Source organism: Pteropus alecto, unplaced genomic scaffold (assembly GCF_000325575.1).
Source record: "Pteropus alecto unplaced genomic scaffold, ASM32557v1 scaffold146, whole genome shotgun sequence".
In the NCBI taxonomy this organism is placed as follows: Eukaryota; Metazoa; Chordata; class Mammalia; order Chiroptera; family Pteropodidae; genus Pteropus; species Pteropus alecto.
The window spans coordinates 6,528,719-6,554,034 of NW_006442107.1; the positions used below are offsets into that span (position 1 = coordinate 6,528,719).

The 25,316-nt window shown below is 40.8% G+C and overlaps 1 protein-coding gene across 2 annotated transcripts; it reads right to left on the reverse strand.

Annotated features, from left to right (window-relative positions):
• Positions 1 to 2,077: 2,077 nt before the first annotated feature.
• SLC14A1 (solute carrier family 14 member 1 (Kidd blood group)) lies at positions 2,078 to 23,966 on the reverse strand. 2 transcript variants are annotated; one of them, XM_015595664.1, is made up of 9 exons: positions 23,923 to 23,966; positions 23,656 to 23,658; positions 23,179 to 23,241; positions 14,355 to 14,483; positions 12,087 to 12,279; positions 9,376 to 9,523; positions 9,039 to 9,173; positions 3,964 to 4,013; positions 2,078 to 2,316 (listed from the first exon to the last, which is right to left on the reverse strand). In XM_015595664.1, the coding sequence occupies exons 4-9, from the start codon at positions 14,426 to 14,428 to the stop codon at positions 2,143 to 2,145; spliced, it is 774 nt and encodes a 257-aa protein (XP_015451150.1). In that variant the 5' UTR covers positions 14,429 to 14,483; positions 23,179 to 23,241; positions 23,656 to 23,658; positions 23,923 to 23,966; the 3' UTR covers positions 2,078 to 2,142. The 2 variants fall into 2 exon arrangements, with proteins under 2 accessions (XP_015451150.1, XP_006920002.1); XM_006919940.1 differs by lacking the exons at positions 23,179 to 23,241; positions 23,656 to 23,658; positions 23,923 to 23,966 and adding exons at positions 16,743 to 16,932; positions 17,516 to 17,672; positions 20,661 to 20,807 and having other exon boundaries at positions 2,079 to 2,316.
• Between the last annotated feature and the right edge of the window lie 1,350 nt (positions 23,967 to 25,316).

A 25,316-nucleotide genomic window follows, 5' to 3' on the forward strand; every position in this document is an offset into this window, starting at 1 on the left:
TTCTCATAGGAGCACCGGCCCTTGGTGCTAAAAAGGTTGGGGACCTCTGCCCTAGGGGTTGGACTCATAAATCTGAAATTGAACAGGCTTTGCTCAAATACTTCTGGTACTGTTACCAAGTATAAAAAAGGAATAGGATTCTAGCACCTCAAGATATAAGCAACACATATTTAGGCGTGTGATTGTTAATATACACAATAGCCATAAAAGGCATGCATGACTTTTAAACAAAATTTACGCAAAACTCTGCTGTGAGTATAATTTATTTGTATTCTCACATAGAAATTTGTTATACCGACAATAGGAAAAATATAAGTGCTCCCTAAGAAACCTCATAAAATACTCAATTTTAGGATAATACTTAGTAACAAAAAAAGCTTGAGAAACTACCATTTAAATTAGACAATGTACAAGGCTTTAAAATGTTTCTATTTACAAACCTGTGTGAGCACAGGGGTGGAAGGTATGTAATTAGTACATAGACAGAGTTCCATTCTGAAGGTCAGCTTGGAGACATTTTAGAGGTCTCTGGTTTACTAATTTACCTCCCAAGTTCTTCACACCTGGTTATCTTTGGTTATGCTTGCTTTGTCTCCTGTCCCCCGCCCCCAATTCTTTTTTCACAAATTCCCTAACAAGGGAGATTTGAATTCAAACACTGAAAATTTAGTTTTCCCACAGGAATATACATGACTATGACGGTTGCAAATTCATGATTTCAAAAGGCTTTGGTCACAAGTTTTTAAAATTGGAACAATGATTGTTTGTTTTCCTGAGAAAAGGAAGAAGTGAACTAAAACATTTGTATGTTTATTTCCCTTTTTATATTTATTCAATCAGCAAACTGTATATTTTGCTCCGAGCACAGCAAACCCAAAGGGAAAAAAACCTTTAGGATTCCACAGTTTCGCTTTTTGCATCCTCCAAAATACTGAAATGATACATCCCAAAGTGAGGGTGATGGCAAAATTTTCCATCATCATCTTCAGCATGTTTGATTATAGAATTCTTATAGAACTGACAACTTTTAAATTTAAAATAGGAGAATTCTTTATCTGGATTTCTTTTTGGTGATTCAAATACCATTGGTTTCTGAGTGAGAATATTGTGAATGTTTAGAAATAATTTTTTTTAAGTTAGAGATTCAAATCCTAGAAGCGATCTGACCTTAACCGTAGTCTTTATAACATATAGACATCCTCAAATGAACTGAGAATGTAACTTTAAAGGGCCCTCGGATGTTGATGACTTAATTCTATGCATTGGTGGCATTTATAAAATCAATTTAGGGATTAAAGTAAAAATAGTCATGCTGAGTATTTTATAAAAATGTAACTTTTCTTTAACATCTAGGAACTTCTCTTATTTCAGCCAAGAGCTTCTCTTATTTTTTTTAATTGAAGACAAATTCATTCTCATAAGATAAAGGTAATAAACTCGACCTAAAAAATCCTTTGCAATCTCTAACAAACATAACAATACAGAATCATTTTGACTGACAAGAACCATTTCTTCCTAATATGGCTCTGTCAGCATGAAAAAACCCAACCATCTCTTGTAGGGGAATGCCACCCACACAATGACAGCATCAAGGTCACCCTGTTGAGGAGCTGGGAGTAAGCTCAGTGATCAGCCTGCACCCCTGTAATGTGTGACTTACATTGATTTTTTACAAGCCAATCTGCTTATCTGAGAATTCTGTGTTATCTTTGATTTTGTGACCATGAATTCTATTTCCTTAAGGCTTAACTGGTTTATAGAGCTTAATTTTTAATACTGTTAACGTTATCTTACCAACCGAACACCGAAAATATCAATAAATATCAATAATTAGCTTCAGTCTCACTTCCTCTTTCTGCTGGAACATTTTGGCTTTGTAAATATGTTACAGTCCTAGCGTCAATGCCCTACGAGGGTTTAAAATTCCCTTGCCAGAGCACTTCGTCTGAATGTGTCTCTCACATGTTTAGGGTTGTTCCTGAGGTCTAAACAAAAACTACCAAACAAGCATAAGAACATCACCAGTGAGTTAATATGGATGTGGTTATCGGTGAAAAACAATAGTTTGCAGAGACCTTGGAAGTCAGCTAGGGCAGTTGGTCAGAAATGACTTGTGACCATGGTTGTGGGTGGGGTTTGTTCTCACAGAGGGCTTTCAACTATCCCTTTCTTGACTTGTAGGTAAAAGAGGCGGTTTTCTTCAGGGTAAGTGACTTTACTGAGAGGCATTTTGTAGATGTTGGGGTTTTTCGTGGTCAGCAAAAGGAACAGTAGTGTGGCCAAACAGAAGGGCCAGGTACAAGATGGCAATCCGACCTGAGGAAGAAGAGACAAACCACATTCCTTTGAAATCCTGTCAGGAAGCTAATCATCATAAAGCATCACCGTTCACTCTATTCTCACACTGCCCAGGGGGATGAGCCACTGGGGACATTGCTCTGGACTCTGCTTATGCCCACTGAGACTAAGATGTCTGGGCATTTAGCAGGTGAAACACATCATCATCCATCCTTTAGGGTAGTCACTTATGTTTCTATCTTGTAAATCTTTTCCTTTCTCTCATACATTCAGACTTTTGATGCCAGACATATAAAAATGATACTTGGTACACAGAGATGACACCCAGAAAACCACCAGTGGCTCCTGATTATTAATCACATCCACAAGGCCTTCTTTGAATAGTTCAGCCCATGGGGACCTCTTTCCCCTTGACTTCCCCCCATACTAGGTCTTAAACTTCACTCGCTTTACTTCTTTCACTCTATCTCCCCAATAGACCTAAGCTCCTTGTAGGTCTTTCTCCTGTGCTAACCATGGCAAGTCATGCAATTCTGAGCACATGCCACACACTTGGCGAGGTCTGGCCCTATGCATGGGCCCCCTGGGTGTGATGGTACCCAAATTTGTCTGCACATCAGAATGATCTGGGGGGTCAGATGCCCATGCACCATACCAGATCCGCTCTATCAGAAATGCCAAGGAACAGGGCCTAAAGGATCTGTATTTTTCAAAATCTACCTAGCTGACTCTGTTGTGCAGCCTGTCCAATTCTGGTCCATAGACCGATGTCTGTGAACCTTTGTTAGGATGCAAAGGGCCCTGCGATGCTCTAAAGTATTCCCCTATCATGCCTGTAATGGTGCTTTGCCTTTCCGCCAGAAAGAGAGTCTCCAGAGGACCCTCCCAGACAGACCCTCTATGTTGCCGTTGAGAGGGCTAGGTACTGTCTTGACTCTCTAGCAGCCGGGACCACACTGACATGGACTGAGCTATCAGAAACTGGCCCTGCATCACCTGCAATGGTGGGCGTAGAAGAGACAAAAATGTTCAGGGCACTGGGAGGTGGGGATCTTGGAACAGTCAGGGGTTACTGGGCTCCTCGGGGGAGGGGAAAAACAAGGTCAAAGGGCAGGTTGGCACTGAAAAGGAAGGAAAAGAGTGGCAGGAAGCACTTAATGGGCAATGATTTTGCCTATTAAATAATTCAGCCCAGACATGGATCTGAATAAGTCTCATTGATGTTTTTAAAAAGACAAAAGATATAAAAACTATTGAGTTGATTAAAAAAAAAAATGCGGGCCTGTAGCCAATTATCCTTTTCCTCCCTTTCCTGCTTTCTCAACTGCTACATGGTCCTGGCTTTCTGTTTAAGTAAAAGATATCCTAAGGTCAACTTCTTGACACTAAGAAACTTGATAATATGTAATATGACCTAAGTTTCACTTCTTTAAGTCAAGCAATTTGATATTCTTAACAAGCCTGGTAATTGTAACGAGGACTAAAATTTACTGTGATGCCGGAAGGTGAGTGAGGACAGACAGGTGCAGGAGAAGGGAAAGTTGTGGTTGTCACGATCATGGATCCTGCCATGGGACACCACCCATGTGGACTTCAAGAGGGTTTCCACATCATTGGAAACTGATCACTCATGCTGATGAGAAAGTGAGATTAAAACAAACTCACCACAGCCATCAGGTGTGTCATGCTGATTCCAAGGTAGGCAGTGAACAGGGCTACAAAAAAAAAAAAAAGAAAAAGAACAATGCTTGGTAGATTTCATTTCATTATAAGAGAGACTGCCTTCTGGTATAAATCCCCTGGAATGTAAACTGCATTCTGCCAGCTAGCTCAGGACCCTCGTCTCAAGTATGAGCTCAGAGCCAGCAGCTCTGGGTTTGAGTCCAGACTCCACCACTCAGAAGCATGGTGGGCTCTGTTGAAACTTTCACTTCCTCACTTGTACATAGTGGTCATAAGAATACTTCTCTCGGGGGCTGATGTGAACATGAAAGGAGGAAATGCTTGGGCTTAGTAAGGACTCAGTGTAGGTAGCTCTTCTGTGGTTACTATTTTGTTGTGGTTATTGCTGATACTTAATGAAACGGCCTTCTATGGCAAATAAAGTTCCCTGTTGTTTTACGCAAGTGTAGGTGAATTAAAATGAAACTTATAAATGTATCTTGAGATAGTGTGATTTCCACTGCATCTAGGATTCTCATATTAATGTTAGAATTCACAGTTACAAAAAATCATGGTATTAACAGATAAGCAGAGAGTAACTCAGAGATCAGCAGAAACTGAATACTAACTTAGGATTCCTCCTCAGAATAACATTTTTCCAAATACCATTAATATTGGCACATAAGTCAACGAATAAACATGCTATTTTAATTTTTATTTATTTTTATTTAAAAAATTTTTTTTATTAGTTTCAAGTATATAGTACATTGGTTAGACATTTATATAGTTTATAAAATGATCCCCCTAATTGCTCCTTCACTCCTCTGGCTCTCCACCTAGCCATTACATTAATACTAACTGCATTCCCTATGCCATGCTCCCCATCCCTGTGACTATCTATGAGCTACTAATATGTACTTTTTTAACCCTTCACCCAATTCTCCCAGCCCCCAACACCCCTCCCCTCCGTCTGTCACCAAATTGTCTTCTATATTTGTGAGTCTGTTTTTGGTTAGTTTGTTCTTTTTGTTCCTTAGATTCTGCATGTAAGTGAAATCTTATAGTGTTTATCTTTCTCTTAAAATTTACATTGAGTGAGCACAAATCTTAGAGTAGGTAATTTGAGTGTATGTGTGACTTTCAATGTCAAACTACAAAAACAAAAGTCTTAACTAGCGAATCGTGGTTGAAGGGGGGAGGGCTCCAGGAGGCTCAGGGAAGCAGCCTGAAGAACAATCTCCCCACAGCCACTTGGGCCTTTAGCACTGTTAGACACACTCACCATCTGGTCTTCCTGTCCAGTGAGAGATCATGTCAGCTACCTTGGGAGCGGGGTAGGAGATGGTGGGAAGGACTCTGTGATCCTCGTTTTCATCCTTTTATCTATCTATCTATCATCTATCTATCTATCTATCTATCTATCTATCTATCTATCTATCTATCTATCATCTATCATCTATCTATATGTTTTTTATCCTGGTATATATTTGCTCAATTGTATACCTAATTTTTTCACATCTGAACTGTCTCATGCTGGTGGGAAAAGCTTGCTTTTGGAAACAGCCTGGGCTTCAAATCCCAGCTCTGCCATTTTGTTTGTTGTACAACAAATCACTGAACTTCTCAGAATCTAGTTTCATCCTCTGTAAAAACACAACATGGAGACGTGCTTTACAGGGAGGTGATAAATGTCACATGAAATCATGTATTTTCATAAACAACAGCTGTAAACTCATCCCTGTCCCCATGGGATGGAGATACAGCTCTGAGCAGAAGGATGCTACAACTTGGGGAGGAAAGGTTTCTGTGCTTGGTTTCAATGTGTCATTCTTTTTATTCTATTTCATTCATTCATTCATTCATTCATTCAATAAATATTCACTGGTCCTTGGCCAGGCACTGGGGACACTCTGTCCCTGCTCTCTTGAGTACCAGCTCTTCTACAACACATCTCCTAAGCACATGAAACCTTATTGCTCCTTCTCTCTTATTTATACCTATTGCACTTCTAAGGCACAACCTTGGCACTTAATTCTCATACTCTTATGCTGTTTTAAAGTGATCTCCAACTCCAAGTTGCTTTTCTCTCCACAGTACGAGTGTCAAACTATCTAATGGTAGCGGCTCATCGATTAAGACTTGCTGAGTTGGACTGGGAAAGCCTTCATTAGAGGTGAAATTCCGTACACCACGGTGTGTACAGGTGATGACCCTGACAGCAGTCTGGGTAGCTGAGGGAGAGAGAAGGCCCTTGAGTGCCGAAGAGAAAACTGCATTTCCGCTCTTCACAGACAACGTCCTTCTCAATGGACCACCATGTGTGAGTCCTGCTCTGATAACCCAACCGTGAGAAAGAGATACGAATTGTGTTTACAGTTTGCACTGATAAAATAACAAAATTGAGAAATTTCCTGCCCATGCAGTTTCTGGCTGAGAGGCAGCCCTGCCAGTTTCTATCGGAGTTCCCAAAGTCTTCTTTCTGATAAAGCCCTATGAACTAATAAAAGAGAACCTCTGTAATAAGTTTCTGTTATTTATTTACCTTGGCTGACAAGGTTGGTTTTTTGTTTGGCAGTACCTGGGTGATGTGGGCAAGCTGAACCTTGCTGGGACATATTACATGTGAGATTTGCTTTACAAGAGGTCCTTGAGATCTGTCTCAAAATTTTATGTTCAAAGATGAAAAACACTGATAGTACCCAGTGTGGATGAAACAGGCACTCTAACACACTGTTGGTGGCAGGGGAAATTGATATGGTTTTTGTGGGGTGAATCTGACATCTATTGAAATGAAAATTGACGAAGCTGGGATTTTGGCACCAGGGTCTGGGCTCTTGATGGATTCAATTTACTGTCTTCACCATTACACTAAACTAGTAAAGAAAATCTGATCTACTCAAAGGAAGGCAAGCGTGGTAGGCAGGATAAAAGTCTCCAAAGATATCCCTGTCCTAATCCCCAGAACCTGCAAGTATGTTATGTTACATGGCAAAAGGAACTCTGCAGTGGAGATTAAGTTAAAAATCTTGAGATGAGGAGATTATTCAAGTGGACTCAGTGTAATCACAGGGCCCTTCTAAGAGGGAAGCAAAAAAGTTATGTCCAGGAAGTAGGATGGAAAATTATTACTGTCTGCTTTGTACTCTTCTGTATTGATTGCATTTTTGTTTGTTTTGTTTTGTGCAATAAGTCTGTGCTACTTCTATAATAAAGAAAATAATGAAGATACTCCTGCTTTGGGGAAATACATTCGCGAACATCTTTGGCTTCATTCTTTTCTATAGTCTGTCAAGACCTCATCAATAACTCTTGTGACCAAAACAGTTTCTGCTCAATCTCTAAGGATGTGCTCAGGCTGTCCCCATGCTGACCCATATGATCCTCTTCACCAACTAGGATTCTTCCTCTTAGTTTTTAGTACTTAGAGAAAAGCCAGCTTCTCTAGGAGGTACTTCTAGATGATTCTGAACTATAACATTCGCTCGAGAATCTTATACTGTAGATGTTGCTTCATTTTGCTATAAACATTGTATAGTTTCCCATGGGCTCTTTCTCTTACTTACCTGGCTTCTGACCTTGACTATTACACACTGTGTGCAGGGACCACCTGGGATCTATAGTTTCAAACCCCCTGGCTCTTCTTAGTACTATCTGTGTTGTATTATGTATTTGCTGCTACTGCCAACCCAGAACAATAAAGGTATACCTTCCAAACAAAGGTTTGAAATCTCAAAATAATGTCAGAATAAAGATTCTAACCTAGCTGAGCTTAGGTGGCCATACAATCAGTGTATAGCCTTTTCTTTTGCCCTAAGCTTGTGAACAAGTATGAGAGAATGAGTGAAAAGTTTTGACAGGGCTACTAGGTGAAATAGCTGTGTAACTGCAAAGAAATTGGCAAAGTGATTCATAAGTGGCAACACCACAGCAACCTGAGTTTTGAATGAGGCCTTAGAAATCCTTGGTCCCATTCCGCCTCCTGACCAATGTAGGAATCTGTTCTAAATCCTGGTCCACCATTTTAATAATGGCTTAGGTACCATGGATTAATTAATCTGTGATAAATTGACTCTAGACAAACATTTCTATTAGATTAGAAGTAACTTCTACACATTCCACTATCCTTCCACCCCTTAGTCTCCCAGGGAGTATCATTCCCTTCACTCTATCACATTATCCTAAATGCTTTTACTTGTATTGAATTAGGGACACTAGAGGTTATGGGAAAATAAACTTTCCCTTATAATGGCCTGAGAAATCCATTAGCTTTTCAAATTTAAATCACCTGAGGTCTGTTTTCACCAAATGCCAGAAGCAGAGTAGTATGGGGGGAACTCGGAGGTTGTCACCAAACGGGGATTCTGGGTTTATATTGGCCCCTGATTGACTGGATGCCCTTCAGCACATCACTTTATCTTTCTGGTCTTAGTACCCGAACAGTAAAATGAGAAAGATGGAGTGGAGATCTCCAGAACTCATTCTAGTACTGACAGGCTGAGTCTGGCTAGAATACCAGAGTGAGAAATGATTAATATAGCGGTTCTCAAAATGTAGTCTCTAGAGCAACCCACTTTGCACTTGGTTAGAACTGCAAACTTTTTCCTCCACCTCTAACAATGAATCAAGGTCTGGAGGTGGGCCCAGTAATCTGCATTTTAACAAGTCTTTCAGGTAATTCTGATGTGCATTCAAGTTTGAGAACAGCTGGATTAATGTGATTCTCAAAGGGCCACATGGAAACCTACCTGATTCACCAGGGGAAATGGCTCTATTCAGCTTGAGTTATTTCCTTTTTGTTTCTTGGGTCAAATAATTAGTATGAAGAGCATAAGACAAGTTGAGTTTTTATCCCACAACATATACATACTGTAAAATAGGAAGTCTTGTTTTTACAATAATCACTGTGATAGGTAGAGCCAACTTGAACATCCCCAAGAGGGGATGTCACACACTTACATAGCGGGGGCCCCAAACCGGGACCCCAGTCCAACTTCTCATGCAGTCCTTTTTTACTCTTTGTCCTGGATTTCGATCCCATAGTCATAAGCAACCCTCTTCCAGATGCATAGGATACTCACCGCAGGCAAGAGCTAGGAGGTGGGTTTGCCAGGTGAGTGCCATGAACATTCCTCCAATTGCAATGCAGGCCAGAGAGCTGTTGAAACCCCAGAGTCCAAAGTAGATGTCCTCAAATGGAGCCGAAAGACTGAGTGCTATTAGGTAAGACAGGAGGAGTCAGAGCTGTGGACAAAGGCAGGATGCTCTGGAAGGAGTCTGGGGGTGGTGGAACTATCTTAGAATCCTATTGATTCCTTGGAAGTGGAGACCTCAAGAAAGGTGTGGAGGATAGAAGATGCCTGAGACAACACGTGGGGTGGAGGAGGTGCTCAATACTTGGCAGAGTCTTATCCTTACCTGCTGCTATCCCCAGCAACGACCCAGTTGTAGCGTGCAGGCACATGACTGGGGAAGAGAGCAGGATGGCGCACAGGAAAATGCTTCCTGCCCACAGATTGTCACAACAATATATCTGACCAACACCCACAGGCAGGGATTTCAATAACTGCAAAAATAGTTTAGGAGATAAAGTCATTAAAACAACTGGACAGAAACCCATAAGATGCCCACAAACACATACAAAGTAATTTTCAATTTAGCATATTTTACTTTTCAAGATCAGTGTTATTAATTTTAAAAATCCTCTCTGTCTCTTTACAGAAAACTCCCAGTCATTTTTCTGCTTTATCCCTAAAGATAGAACAGCCCTTTCCCGGTGGACGTGGAGCATACCTTCTCAAAATTCCCCCTTCGCTCACTGGCTCCCCTGCTTGCACTGACACTTGGCCTTGGTAACTGATAAGCTCCCAGTGTGGTTTCCCTGTCCCTACCGTGAGCATCTGCCACACCTCCCAGTGAAGATGGCAGGACCACAGCTTATACTTCTCACTTTCAACTGCTAGCAGTGCTGAGGCCAATCCATCCATGCATCTCTACAGTCCATCTCTATAGAAATATTGCTACTCTCATGCAATTTAGTGGTTAGGGGTACAAGGCCAGAGTCCCGAAGTCAGGTTATCTTATCTACGACTCAGAAACAATTATCGGCAAGTTCACAGATCAGGATCATATTTACACTTTTGTTGTTAATGAGAACATGTATTAATTTAAACCGAGATATCCTTACCTTATTCCAGTTATCAACAACTGTCAGTCCTCAAAACACAAGAATACATATAAATGTCACAATTCTACTTCCTGGCTGAGGCCTGAATTCAGCTCATGGCAGTTCTCAAGAAGGTACAGGCATTGATTTGAGCTAAAAAAAGATAATTCTTTATAACAACACTTCTGGTAGGGCCAGAATAGGCACAATTAGCCATGTTCTTCCCTTTTGACTGAGGTCATTTATTGAAAGATGTCTTCCCCATCTCCTATCTTGCTCTTTCCACGGGTCATACTGGTTTGTTTGGCAAGGACTTTTGGAAGGCAGCGACTCTGATATAAGGAGGCCCAGCCTTGGCATGAGGAAGTGTTCTCTCCCTTTATGCATTAGGCTGGATCTAACGCTGGCTTCCAAACACTGGTTTGGTCCTTGCTCGGTGCACAGGATCATACTGTGAGTTTAATTCTACTCTAAGATGGGCCCTAAATTCTTCTAGCCCATTCTGTATCTTCATATCTACACAAGATCATTTCCTGTTTTTTCTAGACTAGGGAATTTGACACAGGCAAGCCCAGCAGAACTATCCTTGAGGCGGCCATGGAGGTGAGGAGCTGGGTGTGAGGGAAGGAAATAAGGTGCTGATGTTGGAGTGGTAGTTCGGAGGGAGGAGAAGGACAAAACCCCCACTCCCCCAGATCAGCACTGTTCATTAGAGCTTTCAGTGATGACGGACTATTTTGTATCCGTGCTGTCTAACACATGTGGTTATTGAGCAACCGAAATGTGGCTCGTGAGGCTAAGGAACTAAATTGTAAGTATTAATTAATTTTACATTTAAATTAAAATAGCTATATGAGGCTAATTGCTACTGTATTAGACAGTACAGTTTTAGATAGTTCAATGAATATTATTTTATACTATTATTTTTCATGGGAGGTTATAATAAATTTTTGATTTTCCTTCTGAGTTATTTTCAAATGCTCCCATTCATTTTCTGGACAAGACATTAAAGAAAAGGCTACTTGAGCTCCTCACATGTTTTGATTGCGCAACACGGAGGATAGCGAAAGGTGTTTTATAACCTGATAGTGGCGATAGCCAGTCTTTTTGCATGTTAGAAAAAGTAAGGTTTCTTTGGTTTTCTTCTGATTTCAAGTGTTCTCTCCTTTCTTTCTTTTCTTTTTCTTTTTTTTAATAATCAAGAAACCTGAAACAGATTTATCAAATAAACACAGGTAGGAAGAGCTGGAACTAGATTTAGGTTAACCAGGTTTTTAAAAATGGTGTTCTCTCTATGCACATCTGTAAAGAGACACATAGTATACAGCTCATGATAGTTGTTCTCAAACTCTGGCCCACATTACAATTATTGGAGGAGCTTGTTACTACAGATTCCCAGTCCACACCCCCAGAGATTATGATTTAGGGAGTCTGAGAAGGCACTTGTATTGGTATTTAAAAAACAATGATTCTGATGCCCACCAAAGCTGGAGAACCCTGAATTATTGTACCTATTCTGTGAGACTGACCATAAGTAAAAGCAGAACAGAGAGTTTCTATAGTGGGATCTAACAGTAAGCAGTCAGTTCTTTTGATTGGAGGAGGTAGGTCATGGAGGCCTTAGCCCCCGGCTGGAGGCTCCTATCTCATTAGCTGACCCCCAACACACCTACCCAAACAAGGGTCAAGCTTGTAATAGAATGTCTGATTTCCAGTGGAGTTAACACTGCAGATCTTAGGAATCGTGGGGGAAAAGTTGGCTTTGACCAAATAGTCATTTAAAAAAATCCATTAGAGCCCAAAGCTTTTGAGTAGAACAAATGCTTTAGCTGGCAAGATGAAGACAGCAAGGCCCCTGTAGAGCTGAGTCTCTTTAAGGTTCTGATGCCCATGAACAATAAACTAGGAGGACACTGGGTACCTTTCACAGTCAGGGGGAATGTGAAGAGATCATGTATCTTACCTGCAGGGCACTGAGGTCAGGCCAGGTGACATTGGGAACCGAACTTATAGGTGTGAACAATTTGCTTGGGAAGAATGGATTGTAATGTCCCGTGGCTGAAAGGTACATCGACAGCGCCATGTTGAAGGGCAGGGTGAAGACAGGGAGGTCCCATTTGCAGAACACAGTGCTCAATGCACTTGAGAAAAGTGGACTAAAAACAATGATGACAGACCAGAATGTGATATGCCACGTTGACAAACTAAGTCTCTATAGTATGGAGGGGCTCTGTCTTATCCACAAATATGTCCCTAAGGTGCTGTGATGGAAAACTTTTCACAGAAACAAACAAACAAACAAACAATTCTCCTCAAACCCAAACACACTTGGAATGAATCTTGTTATAGAGACAATAATTTTTACATCAAGTCAAAAATCAACTCATAGCTTATTTGGCTTTGGAAAAAATTACATATTGGGGTTGCTCATAGTGAGCTATAAATCTAGGCTTCAAAAATATATTTGAAGTATTTAAGACATATGAAATGAAAAACTATCTGTACAGTTAAAGCCCCCTGTAACTTGCTTGGTCATATGTTCCTTCCTTCCTACCAAAGGCAACCACGATCTTCAACTTGTCTATCATTTCCATGAGTCTTTAGTATATCTATTTTTGAAAAAGAGAAACGATTGTCTAAGGGAGGATGCAAGTGGTGTGGACTGGAGGAAAAAGGTCTCAAAATCAGAGGGCAGAGTTTTAAGTCCTTGAGCAGTTGATGGACTGTATGACCTTGGGACAAGGCAACCCTTCTCAGTTTCCTTGTCTGTAAACTGGGGAATTGGGTTAGCTGGTCTTTTTGTGCACTTGCTTGTTGACTCAATCAAAAGCCATTACTTTTAAGATCAGACCTACAGATTTCTTCGGTTGTGGGAGGGGATGTGCTGAGCATCCACAGGCAACATCTCCTGCCCTTGAGCCTGTTCTTTAGAGCAGGTTGTAAATTACCTCCGGAGCAGATTGGCTCTGCCGGCAGCTTCTCCTGCACACACAGGGTGGGCGGCCCTCCTGCGGGCACTGTTGATAGTGGGCCATACTTTTTGTTTGTGTGGATATGAGTATTTTATAGTCTAAATATGCTACAATAAGAAGGAAATGTTTGCTTCCAAAAAAAAAAAATTTAAGACAGTGTCAACACAGAAACTAGTCTGAAGTATTCAGGTTTTTTTTTGTTTTTGTTTTTGTTTTTTTTAAAGGTGAAGGGATTAAGAAGTACAAACTGGTAGTTATAAAATCATCACGGAGATGTGAAGTACAGCATAGAGAAAGAGTATAGTCAATAATATAGTAATGACTGTATATAGTGCCAGGTGGGTACTAGACAAATAGGGGGGATCACTTCATAAATTATATAAAATTTCTAACCACTATGCTGTACATCTGAAACTCATATAAAATAATATTAATAATGTCAACTCTAATTGAAAAATAAAAATTAAATAAATACTCTGGCCCTTCAAGAAAACCAGAAATTGAATTCGGTAAATAATTTTTTTTCTCACTCTGCCATTGATGCTGACGTCATTTCTCAGTAAAGAGTATTTTTTGAAGGGCGCAGGGCAGGTAGGCAAGGGGAGTTCATAGAGACACGGTGGTTCTCAAAGTGAGATCCCTGGATCAGCCATAATAGCATTGCCTGGGAACCTGTTGGAAATCCAAATTCTCAGGGCCCACCCGAGATGGACTGAATCAAAAACCCTGGGCAGGGGAGCAGCAGTCTGTGTTGCAACAAGCCCTGCAGGTAATTCTGATAGTATGTAAGTCTGAGGACCACCCATGTAGGGAGTGCAACTTTAGAACCCTGTGGGAGACTTTAAAACTCCGAAAGCCCAGGCAACACCCCTAAGCGAGACTGATTACATCAAGATCTTGGGGGAGGGCGAGGTATGTATGGAGGGTCATATGCATCAGTGTGTTTTAATGCTTCCTCTTTCCAATAGACATAACCAGAATCTAAATTAAAAATTTTTTTCTAAAATATTGTGTGGATATTAGTGTTTTATATTCTAAATATGCTACAATATCCATAACATAAAATTTACTACTTAACCATTTTAAAGTGTGCAGTTCAGTGGCATTAAGTATATTATACAACTGTCACCATCATCCATTCATAGAACATTTTTCACCTTGCAAAACTGAAACTCTGTACTCATTAAACAGTAACTTCCCTTTCCCTCCATCCCTTACACATTTTTAAAAAGGCATTGTGAAAACTAAGTACAACTTACCAAGTCATGGACATAGCAGATACAGGGAATAACAGCCACCAGAAATAGTCTCCGTTCTCTGAAAGGACAGCCATGAGTATTCCCACCAGGGTGGCATTGTAGCCATGCAGGCCTGCTGCAATTGCTGACCTGTGGGCAAGAGGCACAGCATGGCCATTTCCTGCGCGGACACTGGCTGGATTTGCACATAAGTGACACTTCTAAATTTCAGATTATATTCTCATTAGAAAATGAGATTATATTTAGAAATTTATTTCAAAGTCTATAGAAGCCAAATACTAATAAAAACATGAAAGAATAAAATATACATAGAAAAAAATACAAATGTGCATATAGAACAACCCCCTACAGAGGCATCATAGCTAAATAGATTTCCAGCTCCTGGGGGAGAAAGAGAAACCAGCAAGGCAACAGGTTCTGCTTCCTTTCAGCCTTTCCTTCGGGAAGTTGTTATTGCTTTTAAATCATTAAGGGCCTCTGACTTGAACAGAGCTTTTGGATGAAACTGTTTTCGAAGTCTGATTTCCTTGGTGAGAGATATAAGATTCTTGAAATGTAAATTCACTTTCATAGTGTCTTTGATCTTATAAACATTAATCTTCCAGCTTAGCATATATTTTCATCTTTCTGTGTTTTCATTTTGTTGTCTCCAAATATACATTTCGAAGTTATTGAGAAGAAAAACAATTTCTTTTCTTTTACTTGGTAAAGTACTTTATTTAATTGGGTTCATGTTTAGCATCTAATTCTTCCTTGGGTTTCTTTCTGTTTCTCAGCATTGTACCTCACTTCTAAAAGTTGGGTAAGTTTTTACTCCTGGACAAAATGGTTCCTATGTCATAATTGAGAACTAGAAGCCCCAAGTGAGAAATGAAACTATATATACAGAATGAGCCCCCAGGCTGACAAGCCAGGCCCCTCAGGACTCTAAGAGTTGGTAACTTCTGGCAGCATGAAGAGCCTGGCATTCAAGCTTGAAGTCTGCAGAGACCATGGCTGTGAAGATGATGAAGTGAGTGAGTAAGTTTGAATGCAGGGCCTGAGGGGGAGGTGAGGCAGCCAGTGAGCCATACTACAGGGGTGGCAGAGGATGGTGTGAGAACTTCTTCTTGGCTTGTTTCTACTGGAGCAGGAGGCACCAGTGCAACAACTTCTTGGTGAGAGTGTTAGAGGTGGGACTCCCTGTTCAAAAGTCCTTTGTCTACCTTAAATAATCCTTTGGGACATGTGGAGAGCAAATGCAAAGATGTATTCTCTCAACAACTGACCTTCAGAATTAATGCGTGAGTTTGATCAACAAATTTAATGGCAATGACTACAAGTTGTGGAACACCAAGATTAAAGCAATAAAAAGATGTGTATTCACTTAAAACACAGGATTGCTAGTTTAACGTGGTCTTTTTAGGACCAAGGAAAAATAAAAGATTTGAAAACTAGCACAAATAAATATGGCTTATCTTCTGAAAAATACCGGATAAGGAAAATGGAGCAAAGCAATGAAGAAATACTGGATATGGCACAGTCCTGGACCACACCTCAAAAGTGGAAAGACCATTTTTTGATGTGCATTGGAATAGGGTTTAGACTAAGACACAAAATCACCCTGTACAGAGAACAAATCAGGCTCCTTGGATCTGATGGGAAAGTGAGCATTTGATGATTCTCTCCCCAAGAATCTCCTTAGGCAACTTTCTGTAAGAGTTACAAGAGCTTAGGTGTGTAATGACAAGCCACTGGGGAACACGCATTGAGCTTGGACACTTGTAAGACCAGCAGCCTCCCCGAAGGAACTGGTTAATCAGGAGCCTCCTACACCCCTGGTGGGAGTCAGCTTGTCACTTCTTCAATGACAGATCAGTTTATAAAATATGTGCTATTTCTAACCTAACACACAGTTCAGAAGATATCCTAACACTACTTAAATCAGAACTCACTCACTTGGAATTTGTGGTTACTTCTCTCTCTAAAAGCTGAGCTGTAAAGAATACATTTACTAAACGAATCATGGAAACAAGATATAATCGGGATTATTAAGCAAACAAGGCTTTTCATGAACTTATGCATTTTTTGCCCAGATAAAATGCTGACGATGAATAATTGATCGATCATTAAAGAATATCTCTTTAGAATATCTTCTGGGCATTACTTGTACCTTTGCACTGCCATGAGAATTGGGCATTATTCAGACTGGCCACTTACTCAGTTACTGTGGATAAGAGGCTGTAAATCAAACCCCGTCATTTCACTAAAAGCAAATATAAAGAGTTCTGTGGAAAAAAGCTTGTTTCTCCTGGGGAGGATGGGGCATTAGTAGTGCTACCCAAGTTCCCTGGTTGGCTCCTGTGTTCTCAGAAGTGAGAAGAGCAGGCTTGGATGGATTGTGCCTACCTGTCCTGACTGAGCAACAGGGCTGTCAGGGTGGAGATCACTGTTCCCACACAGCCATTGAGAGCCCACCACGGGTTCTGGACCAGGAGTCCCACCAGAATCAGGATTCCACTGATAGGGTTGCTGACAAACACCACTTGGGATATGCCTCGAAGAATCCAGTCAATGAACTGGAGCACCAGGGGTTTGTCTGGAAGAGACGAGATGGGCAAAGGTAAAGACATGGCAAGGCAAATGGTGCCCATTCCCAAGTTTAGGGTCTCCTTGAGAAAAATCATCAAAATCCCCTCTGATGAAGTTGAAACTTATTTTTTGTGTTTTTTGAAGCTTTTCCTCTCTAAACCCTTTTTCCTTTTAGTGGCACCCAGATCCTTAAAAGCATCCGGTTTCTTTATGCTCAAACCACGCTGCCCCTACTAGAACTTCAGTTCCAGGAAGCATCAAATGCACTTATTTACCATGCTTAGAGGTACAAACTCTTAAGCCAGAGGAATGAATTACCAACAGTAAAGTTTCAGATTTTAAGTACTGAAATTATAAGATGGAGCCAGTCGCCTTCTTGTGATATGAGTAAGGGCCCTGGTCCTGACCACCGTCTCCATACGAAAAATTTGAAGAAGCCTGCAGTTTACAAGATAAAAAGTTAAAGAATGGAGAGAAAAGGAGAGATAGAAGATAGGTGAATATAACTAAAGATATGAGTAGAAGAGCCAGCAAACCATTTCTCCCAAAACTACTTCTCCCATCTCTCCATGGAATGGAAATAGAAATACCTTTAAGCCAGCTGGCAAATTCTTTCATATCACCGGTGACATAGCCAAGTGCCTTGGGGAGCCACTTTCTCCCTCGACACGGTGAAACCTGGTTTTCACCTCGGTCCACTTTAACCACAGTGGGGCCGTCCTCCATGGCTATCTCTTCTCCTGGCTCCTTGAGAGAAGAACAGAGCTCGTCAGCACCCTAATGCAGAATACTCCCAACTGTCCATCACTGGGCCTGGTCGCAGTACTACAGAGGATGAATTTAAAGGTACTTCATCTGGACCCTAACATCACATGCTACTAAGAAAGCATCATTTTCCTCTTGAAATATCATCATGGAGATTATTACCCAACCCCAAATTCCATGCTACTTTTGACATTACTGTCCTTAATGCTACCAGGAGAAGGTTTGGTCTTTGATTTCATAAGATTCGGCTTCTAATTCGACAAACATTTATTGGGCATCTATATCCTGCACTCAGAGATCTCACTCAGCCTAGTGGAAAAGCCTGAAAAACACGATTGAATTTCAACACAATGAGTCAAATAATAACATAGAAAGAGCTAACATCACATTATGAAGCTTTATGTGGTCCATTAAAGGAACCAGGTATCCGGTCATAAAATGGCACTCGCTCATGCAGACCAACTGGTTACTTTCCAATACAAGTAGCTTTTTGAAATTAAACTTTAATTTTACAAAAAAAGGTTTTATTTTTAAAAGTTTAAAAGGGAAGAAAAATTAAAAAAAAAAGAAACACTTTGTGTCGATATAGTCGAAGAATCCCCTCCTGCAAACTTTCTACGTCAAAAAGTGCTTGGATACATCCTCCCATTAGGCAACTGTCTCAGACATTCTTTATTTTTGGAATTTGTTATTTAAATGTTTTAAAATAAGGATAGTCAAGAATAAATTTACACAAAGGTATAGAAATTGGGAAAGGTGGAAGTGGACCAAGCTGTTGAAAACCAAAGAGTTGTAATCTAAGAATTGTACAATATAAGCATGTATAGGGCATGATTACAGTAAACATGCTTCAGGAAAATACTAATTACGTAACCATGACTTGTGTTCCCTATGAGACTCTTCATTTACCATGATAAGTGTGTAGGAAGTAGGAAAGCACCAACATCATCAAAATATGGTACTCTGTAGACGAAAATGGTTTCATGGTGTCCACGGTAGACACAGAAGAAGGAAATCGATGATGTAATCCCAGAGGTAGGCAAAGGGAGAAACACAACGTCAAAACCACACAGAACGTGCAAGAAAAGCCAAGGGCACAGTCAGGTAAGTGTGAGGTAGGAGAACACCAAAACCATCAGACTCCAGAAGGCGTAACTATGGAAAGTTGAAACCACAGTCATATAAGACATGACCAAGGAAATACCCAAAGCCCATGAGGATAAATCAGCTCGCCTCCCGGTGGCCAGGCTGTGAATAACTGTGAATAGGCAGTAATTATGGCTGTTTTTGACCCCACCATGGTTCCATTTACTATAGCCAACAAATAGATATTATTGGATAATAAAGTTATGCCTTTTTCTTTTTGTAATCCTGACTCCAATTTTGCATCCATTAATCATGTGGAAATCAATGTGGATAACTGATTTTTTATTAAGTAACAATTATCCTTTAATTGTATTATTTCACTGCCCAACTAACCATCTTGCTTTACATAATGGGGAACCATTAATCATGACACAAAGTAGAAGGTATTCATGGAACACATTCTAGACTAAGCTTATTTTGTCTTGGCAAAATAGTGTTAGACTCTAGCCTTTGTGAGACTTCCAATGAATCTTTTCATTAATGAATTCTTAAATTAAAAACTGCTAGAGGTCAAGAGTCCAAACTAAGTCTATATGAACCTAATTGCCCCCAGAGTGAAACATGTAAAACTGAATTATTAAGTAATTATGAAAAATCACCTTTTATTTCATAATCTACGTGATGGCTATAATTTATTTTCAGATATTTCATTCTTTAAACTGCATAACTAAAAATATTGCTTGGTAAGCCCCTTCCTCAGCTACAGTGACTCATTTTCAAAGCCTTGTCAACTTATGAGAGGCATCAGGTTTCAGCCAGGTACAACTGCCTTGAGTTTCTGTGAGATCAGGTTCTACTAAGGCAGCATTGAATGAAATCATTAAAGTGTCATTTTCCAGCAAATACAGAAACAATTAGGTATATGGGTTGCTCCTGGGTGAACGAATTCATGTTCTTAAAGTTTCCAGTCTATATTTATTTATTTTACAGGGATTTAAATGCACCATCGCCTCAGAGATTTTGTAGATAGAGATACGAAACCTGATGTTATAACTGGCCCGACATGATTGGGAACCTGAATGTCCTGAGTTCCCTGTGGAGCCTCCCAAAGTTAAAGATTGAACCCTTTTGTTTGAAACCACAGCCCAATGTTAAGCAGGCTCATTGCCGTTTGTTTTTTGAGCATCCACATACTGGAATGGGAGGTAGGGCTACCATGTCCTGGTCAGAAGGGTCTCTTCCTGAGTTGAGCAGACAGTTGCTATTATGGACTCCCCTACCCCCACCCAAGCCGGTTATTATGAATGACAGAAAGCTTCCGGAGGACTTGCAAGCCCTGACTAGTTGCTCCAGAGCTCAGGCATGAGAGCTGGTTATGAGAAACCAGTAACTTAAAGGCTGCGGTTCCTTTTCAAATTTTATCACACTAGGCTATACGCATTTCTTCAGAGAACTTTAAGAATCCAGACATCCTAACCAGAAAGGTAATGCAAGGTAATGGAGCAGGGCCCTCCAACTGATGCTCAAACTTCTCAAATCCGACAAACCAGGCCATAAATATCAACTAAAAAAAGACAAGAAAATGACAGGAAGAAACTCTAATGAAATAGAAGCAGGATAAGATAAAAACCCCAGACTACTTTTCCCTAGCTTTCCCACGGTTATCAAAATTCTGCAGCTCAACCGTTCAGCATCTAAACCAAGATGAGTTCCATGTGACATACTGGACCAAGCCCCACGTGCACCAGGTCAGCCCAAGCTGTGCCGTTCAGCAGAGCATGAGGACCCCGCTTCCCAGGCTCTGTTCAGGAAAGACACACCACCAGAGCTTGGAGCGCGGGTGCCAAGGTTCCCAGAGACAGAGGCTGCACGAAGGAAGCGTACCTGCTGTGGCGGCCCACCAGCCAGAGCCCGCTTTAGCCGGAGGAAGCCTCCGTGTGCTGCCTCACCAGCTTTATTTCCAAAGGGGTCCCTCCAAAGAGGACCAGGAGGGGCGTGACCAGCGCTGTCAATCAAAGATGGTCCATTCATTCTCCTTTCTCTCCAGCCATGACAAAGGGCAAAAAAAAAAAAAAAACATGAATCAGCAGGCCGAGGCCCTGGCTCTGATGAGCGCATGAACTGCAAGATGGAGGGAGGCAGGAGCGCACCCCTTGGGTTGTGGGGAGAGGAGAGGTGCCCCTACTCTAAGCTATATTGAAGAAGTCATAGAACAGACTTCTCCAGCAGCCAAGAGCTCCTTCAGCAAAGAGAGACAATGAACTGACTACAGACATTGAATGCTCACTTTACTTTGCTTAAAACAGAACAACAACAACAAAAATAGTGGCAAACCATCTTGTGCAGAGACCAAGAACCAATCTTGTTCTGTGTTTTTCCACTCTCAGGAGGTTGGCATATCTGAAGCCTGATCCAGAGAGAGGGGTGGGCTCTCGGCTCTGAATGGCCTCAGGCAAACTGTTAGGGCTTCATCTTGGGACCACTGGCCAATGCGACTATTTCCCTCTTTACAAATGTGAGAAAAAAGGCATGATGTGGGCTTTATTCTCTGTAATAAGATACTAGTCACACTTTTAACACACAGCTGAAGCCTAGTTTAAGAGACTGCTAAATGACAATTTTCTTGCATCTGAATAATAGTTGTGAAATATTGGATATCACATTGTTAAAAATAAATAATTCTTAGTTAAATTCAACAAGTATGGCAGCTTTTTGTTTTCCTTTTTTTTTTTTAAACTTCCATTTCATCCAAGGATATCATTCTTCCTTCAGAAGTTCCAGAAAAGTTGTATGTGTGGTATTTCTTTTTTTCTCTTCCTTTTATTCAATTGCTACTTTTTTCTATTGGCTTGTTTTGAAAACTGAAAACTTACACTCTACAAGAGTGACTCAAAACAATCCACAATTGTGGAAAATACTACTATTATGTCTTGAAAAAAAATTATGTGCGTATGTGTTGATTTGTGATTGAACTATCCGGCTAGTTAGGTACCACACTGATGTATCTGTGGGTTACAGTATGTATATTTTTGTTTGATAAAGAACAACATTAAGAAGCCCAATGTAAGACTCTTATCTTATACACAGTTGGAAAAAAAAAAAAAGGAAGAAAGAAAGAAAAAAAGAAAGAAAGAGACAAGCAGGGGCACCCCTCAGTGTAGATGTCTACCCCTTTCGTCCGCCACCAAAATCACACACATCTTGAAGAACCACATCTTTGAGCTCAACATCAATATTTTCTTAGAGCCAAGAGATGGAAAATTTGGGGAGCTTGTTGGGGTTTTAAAGAGCACACAGTTCGAGACTCAGTTTTATGGAAAACTGAAGTTCCTAGCGGAGATCTTCCAAGTTCACTCAGCAGAGTCAGCCTCATGGAATAGGTAAGAACTTGTGGTTCTTTGTCTTCCAGTCTGGAGCACATAAATACCACCGAAGATTCTATTCAAGTAAACAAATAGTGAAGGAGCAGCTTCTGAATGCAGTCTGCATTAGGCGCCAGAGCTCGGTGGTGTAGTGGACATAGCTTGCCTCCATGGCTGCCTTGAAATAACTCTGAGACGGGGGTTGGACAATGACGGTCTTGGCCATCCCCAGTTTCACCCTATGCCCTTGCTGGAAGCAGTGACTGTTCTGACAAATAAACATTTCTCTGTGCCTCAAAGTAAGCCTCAATCTTCTGTATTGCTGACGTATCCACAACAAGGTCTGTGTGTACCAAAGTTAATATCCAGAATATTCTGGAAGCTGCTTTCTGGCAGGAGTCAGAAAACACTTCTCATAGCCTACGTCACCAGTGAAACAAAACAATGCTCATCTTTCTAATACAAGGCAATATCAAGATTTCAATTCAACCAACATTTCCTATTTTATTACACATTCTATGGTCAGTATATGTTAGAAACACATACACAAATATTTTTTTCTATGTCTCAAGTATAGGCACACCTCAGGGACTTTGCAAGTTCAATTTCAGACCATGGCAATAAAGTGAATATCACAATAAAGCAAGTCACACGAATTTTTTGGTTTCTCATTGCATAAAAAAGTTATGTTTATACTACACCGTAGTTTATGAAATGTGCAATTGCATCATAACTAAAAACACAATGTATATACCTTAATCAAAAATACATTATTGCAAAAAAAAAAAAAAAAGCAAAATATGACCAGAGCCTTAGTGAGTCATAATCTATTTTCTGGTGGAGGGTTTTACCTTCATTTTATTAAAAAAAACCTCACAATATGTGCAATGAAACCCTGCAATAAAGTGAAGCCCAATAAAATAAGGTACGCTGTAGTGCTTTAAAAAATAATACAAAGTTTTGGATATGGATATAGAGGAAAGCATTTAAATATTCATGCTCTAGTAAAGAGACTTTCCATGTTGACATTTGGTACTTACAATAATCTTTATTTTAGGTAGTTTTTGTTTTAAATGGCGGGAGGTACTCAGTTTTCTTTAAAGCTGTAACCAAAAACAAAGAAAATGCTGTCAGGTATTCCCGTCTCCTGATTAAAATACTTTGCTTCTTGGAACACACCAGTCCTAGAAGCTTTGAGGTCTGGGTTCCATGTTAGAAAGTGCATCTGCAAAGGACCTGCCAAATGTGTGGCTTCAGCGTGACTGGAAAGTTCTCTCGATGGGTGAGCATTCCCTTCAGCATGACAGCACATGTAGTAATCCATAAAACCACGACTGGAAAGGGCCATTGCCAATACCCACTTTTTTTTGGAGTCAAATTGATATGTCTCCAACTTCACTTAATTATTTCAAGAACACAGCCCCAAACTTTTACATGTCGATAAACTCAGAGTCATTTAACACATCCAGTAGACACCTTGCCGAAAACCCTCTTCCACATGGAGCTCAGGTGCTTGCACCCTGCTTCAGAAATCATAAGCAAAGGCATCGCTTCCAAGCTTCCAGGAAGAAACCTGTGGTTTTGAGAAATTGCTTTGTAGTCTACCAGAACTCTACTTTGCTGCTTCTGCTCAGTTCTGACCATCTGAAATATTTTTTCCATTAAAACAAAGAAAAGAAAAAAAAGAGCAAAAAATTAAAGAAGAGTGAGAAGACAAGTCCTCAACAATGAACAGCTGGAAATGAAGAGAAACAAGGAAGGTACTCACAGAGGAGGGTTCTCACACTCCAGCTGGCCTCCCAGTGGCAGAAGGCACTGGCTGATAAAGCCGGCTGAGCTCTCCTGGAAGGGAGGAGGAGGCAGTGCTGGGAGGGAGGCACCGAGCAGTTTTGTGCTCTTAACTCCACTCTGCCTATCCGTGGCTCTTTCCTCCCACTTCAGGCACCAGTGCCAAAACATTGCTGAGGAACTGGTCCCCTGTCCTGTACCTGATCGATCTCTCCTCTCTCTCTCTCTCTCTCTCTCTCTCATCTCTTGCTCTCTCTTTGGCTCTCTCCCTCTCGCTCCTCGATTTGGTGCCAAGAGTTTTGCGATCCTTTCCATGGCATTCTGAGGTCTTTGCCCAGTGATAATCCTACTCAAATTCATCTTTTTTTTTTTTTTTTTGTCTTCACGCTGTTTCCTGTAGCTTCTAACCTCACTATGAAATATTTTTAGAAAGGTTTATAACTGAAAAGGACCTACAGAGTGTCACCTTAAAAACTAAGGGGCAGGTTGTTATGCAAGAGACCCAGGAGCTAAGTGACTGCTCTGGTGGGAATTTTCTTAGACTTGACACAGCTTCTGCCCAGGTGTAAGAATCCAGCGAAGTCCCGAGGGGTGTGGCCCACGGGTGGGGAGGACAAGGGGTAGACAAATTTGTTTTCTGAAAACCAAGCTACCCTTTTCTTAGTGAGGAGAAGACAAAAATATAAATGTTTCCCTGGAATATCCCTCTATCTACGTGAGAACCCCAGGACACATTCTGCTGCCTTTTAAAAGCGTGGAGGCAAACATTGCATAGCAGAGGAATCTAAAATTCAAGGGAAAAATCTATTTCTTCTTCCTTCTTCTTAATTGTCAATTTTGTGGCATGTTCTGTTATGGCAGAACTCTAACTCAGGTGTACTTCATGAGCACAGAATTAATTCTCACCCAAGAAAGCTGTGCAGATGTCATCAGTCTTTCCCTTCTCTGGGACTCAGGCTGGCCTGGATCCCCTTGTCAGTGATCAGCAAGGCAGGGGAAACTCTCTGGCTCCACCCCCTGGACACCTGCCAAACAATAGGGTTCCTTGCTCTATTGAGGACTCCCTCCCTCTAGGTGCCTCCTGCAGCCGAGGGTTTGTGTATCTGGGGCCTGAGAAGGAGACCATAGTTCCAGATTCATGATCAGTTTTGAGGTTCAGTCATAGCTTCCACCAACATTTTTTCCTTGTAAAATAAGGAGAAAATAAACTTCTAGGGTTACCCTGAAAGAGAAAAATGAATAGCAAGAGGACAATCTGAAGGCCTGGTATAGGAATGAAAGCAATCACGTGAGTGTTTCCATGAGTTATTTATGCAAAGGGGCTACAGTCCCTCATAGTAATAATGATGATAATGATAGTAATGACAATGAAAGAATTGCACAAATGGTT

Coding starts and splice junctions, on each gene's coding strand:
- SLC14A1 (XM_006919940.1), bottom strand. CDS start 20,807: ATGAATGGACCATCTTTGATTGACAGCGCTGGTCACGCCCCTCCTGGT. Junction 12,280..14,354: donor TCTGCTATGTCCATGACTTG/GTAAGTTGTACT, acceptor CATTGTTTTTAG/TCCACTTTTCTCAAGTGCAT. Junction 9,174..9,375: donor GTTGCTGGGGATAGCAGCAG/GTAAGGATAAGA, acceptor CTTACCTAATAG/CACTCAGTCTTTCGGCTCCA.